Source organism: Acipenser ruthenus, chromosome 45 (assembly GCF_902713425.1).
Source record: "Acipenser ruthenus chromosome 45, fAciRut3.2 maternal haplotype, whole genome shotgun sequence".
In the NCBI taxonomy this organism is placed as follows: Eukaryota; Metazoa; Chordata; class Actinopteri; order Acipenseriformes; family Acipenseridae; genus Acipenser; species Acipenser ruthenus.
In genome coordinates, this window is record NC_081233.1 from 1739363 (window position 1) to 1743906 (window position 4544).

Consider the following 4544-nt stretch of genomic DNA (forward strand, 5'->3'; position numbering starts at 1 on the left):
TTATTCAAACCTAGCCTCCTATATACATCTCGGATTGCTTTTGACTACAATCGCTCACTTACTGTGCACTTATAACACCATGATGAGGACCCTGTGTGTGCCTGCGCTGGTATTCATAATGTAATAGATGCTGATACTGGAATGCATGATTCATATTTAGATTCGGTTATTATTATTATTATTATTATTATTATTATTATTATTATTATTATCATTTCACTTCTAGAAGATCACTTGCTTATATTTTTGTATTATCACTATCCAGGACAGCACACTGTTGAAATTGCTGTATTGAGAAGCTGACCCCAGTTGCTTGCAGTAATCAGCTGTTATAATAATCTTTACTGTCCTATCTGGATTGACCCTCCTGCCTTCTGAAGACTTTTTATCCTGACTGGGTGTCTTTTTCACTAATTATACCCCAGCTTCCTCTATTGCCCTATTCAAAGGACCTGTGTGCAGTTTTGATTAAGAGCGAGACTTAATGAGGTGTGGCAACTACAGTTCAGTGACCCCACCTGTGTGAAACTGCCGGTGACGTAGACAGCTCATTCTGCAAGCAATCAGCGTGATACTTTACATGAAGCGTCTCTAATTACTGTGGATTTATATAGAAGTTAAGTAGTATATGCATGAGTACTTACACATCATTACAGCGTTACTATGCACAGTTTCAATGTACTCAACGTGTCAATGTTTTGCACCATATATGTAAGTACACAATTGTATCAGAAAAGGGTTAGGGTTAGGGTTAGGGTTAGGGTTAGAGTTAGGGTTAGAGTTAGGGTTAGGGTTAGAGTTAGGGTCGGGGTTGGGGTTAGAATTAGAGTTCTATCATGCAAAAAATGTACACATTAAGTACATTGTAACTATGCATAATAACATTGTAATTATGTTTAAGTACACATGTGTTTACTAATTAACTACTAATTCTCTACTTGCTGTAAATACACAGTCATTAGAGACACTTGCTGTCATGCGGATATATAACAAGTGAAGGCAAGCACACATTTCAGAGGTTTTATTTGCGATTTCAAGTACATTTGTAATTAATCTTACGAAGCACAATTATATATTATATTTATATTCCTGATTATATTTCTACTTTACAGTTCATATTAACATATTCAACAATATAATTCAACAATGCGTTTTTAAAATCTTATATTTTGCTAAAACATAACAAAAAAAGCCTATGCTTATTATATTTTAGTGTAATTCTTAACGGCTTTTTATTCTAAGTACAATATGTGTAGCATGTAATAGACATTTTCAACAAAGCAAAATCAAGCATGAGTATTTAAAATTGTATATTGTGCTAAAGGTTATTTGAAAACATCCTAGTATTTTCACCCTAGAATAATCGGATTTGTCATTCTCAATGGCTTCTTCTACTAAGTAAAACATGCATTGTATACACTAGAATGTGGTGAAGCTTTGATTTGGAGTCTCACCCACCTGACAGGATGAAGAGGATCTATTTACAATGGAGAGGCAAGCGACTTTTACACACTAAAAACAACCTGAAGCCAATAAAGAGCAGAATCACACAGTTAAAAAATCCCTTCTAGAGCAACGAGCCTGACATGACATTTCAAACTGGTAATGATGTTTGCAATCGCTCTGAGCTGGTCTGAGGGCTGATTCTTAAACAACGAGTTTCACTGAGATGTCTGTATTGCCTGACGGAGGTGCTTGTGTCTGGTTTGAAATGTCATTAGTAGCTACTTGCTCTCCAATGGAACGTGTTTTCTGTTGACTTCATGCAGTGGGGCTCAGTGCTACACAGCACCCTCCATTGCATGCAAACTGCACACAAGACAATGTATCCACATTAGACAGGTACAGCAAAGGCTGTATGAAGCTCTTGGGGATAAAAAAGCAATAGCATGCTGGCATGATATAACATAGAAATGTAGTCTCATTGAAATATGCTTTAAATGGGAATATGGCTACGATTGGGGAATAGGAAACTAGCACAAGCATTAAAATGGTAAAAACCATGTGGAAGGCTTTCTTCATCATGGGGTGGATCTCGTCTCTCCCTGGGGCAGACCTCCTCAGGACCCTCAGGATGGAGAGGTTACAGAAAATCATGACAATAAACAAGGCAGAGATGAAACCTGAGTGTACATATAAAATGTCTTTTTCTGTTATAGTTAAGTAGATGGAGAATGCCAAAGTAATGGCCCAAGCCACAGCAGAGCACACCACTCTATAGGTGAGCGATTTGAACCCCAGGTAGGTGACTGGATGCACCACGGCCACGTAACGCTCCACACAGATACAGCAAAGGAACAGAGGACAGCCGAACACATTACAATAATTGACAACATAGTCTACCACGTTAACAATGCTATTACCAGGACAGTAAAATTTATATATATCAAGGGGTGCATTGAGGCAAAACAAAGCATCAATGACTGCCAGGTTCAGTACGAACACCTCAGAAGAGGAGATGGCAGTTTTTTTCCTCAGTAAAATCCACAGCACTGTCACATTGGCTGGCAATCCCAGAATGGCAGTTAGAACCTGTAGAGCCATCAAGAATGCAAACACAGCCGGATTGTCTCTGCATTCCCACTCATCACTGGTATAAAGATCCGTGGTGTTGCTGGGGACCATGGTAGAGTTTGTGTAGAAATAATCCATTGTGTATTGAATGCCTCAACAAGGAACTGGATTTCACTGGTCAAGAGTATCTGGTGAGAGAAAGATGAACGATGAACAGCATCCATGCAAGATCTTACTGCAGTACAGCACTGTTGAGAGGGCCATAGTGACCCAGGTCATTTTATTGGATTGGATTTTTTTTCATGTTCTGATTTTTTCATATTGATGAATTGTACAGGGTTGCTTTTTATAAAGTAGTCCTGTGGTTACCAGTTAGTTTCTCCATGTACATTGTGAAATGCCATGCTGAGAGGAATAGTTCACTTACAAAGCAACATTCACTTTGATATCAAACAGCACAGCTTTGAAAGCATGCATTAGATATACCAGGAGACTTTTTCTGTTCACACTTGACAGTCCTTAAAAATCATTCTGGAAATAGAGATGAAGACCATCTCATTGTCAAAGCCGTCCTGTCGATGCAGGAAAATCACAACCAGCAACATTCAAGTAACATACGTTTGAGCTGGAGAGAAATTGTGAAGACATTGCTAAATACTTGCACAGCTGTAGAGATCCCTATGCCTGTAGAATCTTGATTTATTTCAAACAGTGCACTAAACAGTATATATGAGCCACACAGTCTCTCTTACCACAATGTTATGATGTTTCCAGCAGGGAGATGTTCTCTAATATCTTCCACAATGATGCATCAATGAGTTAACCTCTCTCTGCTGGTATTAGAAACAGATCATGAACACCAGGGACAGGAGTCTAACTAGTAGGGTAAGCCACGCCCACATATAGACATGGCCAATGAGCTGGGTTTCCATCTACTCCAAATGCACTGTTTAAAATATGTTTTTACTGTACTGGCCACTGCAACAGGTGTGTGCCGCCCCTTCACTCTGAGCGTGGCAGTGAGAGATGGAGCATGGAGAGAGTATGATGGATAAGTCAGCTCTCGCTCTTCAATGGAAATAACATTGAGCTAATGAAATGATCTACAGTCCTGTGCAGTGTGCATGCAATGGATGTACTCAGTAAATGCTTTGATTCAAACAAGTAGGAAATCGCAAGTAGCCTTGGAAGAGACACAGCTGGGTTGCCAAAAGCCTTGCAGTTTGGTCAGGCAGCCTTTATATACTGTAACACAGCAGGGAAGGGGTTAATATCCTCCCTGCATCAAACATGCACGTATGCACTTTTAGATCAATTGTTTAATTATTTGTTAATTGTTTTATTATTAATTATCACCCGCACCTGGTAACTATTGTAAATTAATGCCAGGTGCAGGGTATGAAAAGATAGCCATCAGTTTGCTAGTGACTGCTGAGTAGAAGGAGACAGAAGGTGTGCTCTGTGTCCGAGCTGTCAAAAGAAAAGTAAGTGCTGGGATTTGTGTTTGTTTGGCAGGGGAAACGGCTTAGCCGTCCTGCGAGCTAGTCAGGACCCTGCCGTGTAGTCAGTGCTCCAACAAGGAGCTACGTGTTTATTTTTGTTTGTGTTTTATTTATTAAAAATAGCGCAACCGCACTTAAAACTCCATTTCCTGTGTACTGGGTCTGCTTTCAAAGGGGCAAATGAACGACCGTGAGTGCTGGTTTACAATATATATATATATATAGTTTCTTAGCAGACGCTCTTATCCAGGGCGACTTACAATTGTTACAAGATATCACATTATTTTTACATACAGTTACATTATTTTTTACACATTATTTATATATACAATTCCCCATTTATACAGTTGGGTTTTTTACTGGAGCAATGTAGGTAAAGTACCTTGCTCAAGGGTACAGCAGCAGTGTCCCCCAGTGGGGATTGAACCCACAACCCTCCGGTCAAGAGTCCAGAGCCCTAACCACTACTCCACACTGCTGCCACATATATATATATATATATATATATATATATATATATATATATAT

General features: G+C 39.2%; 1 protein-coding gene across 1 annotated transcript; it reads right to left on the reverse strand.

Annotated features, from left to right (window-relative positions):
- Window positions 1–1761: 1761 nt before the first annotated feature.
- Window positions 1762–2625, reverse strand: LOC131720848 (proteinase-activated receptor 3-like). Its single transcript, XM_059013034.1, has one exon. The coding sequence runs from the start codon at window positions 2623–2625 to the stop codon at window positions 1762–1764; it is 864 nt and encodes a 287-aa protein (XP_058869017.1).
- Window positions 2626–4544: the final 1919 nt, after the last annotated feature.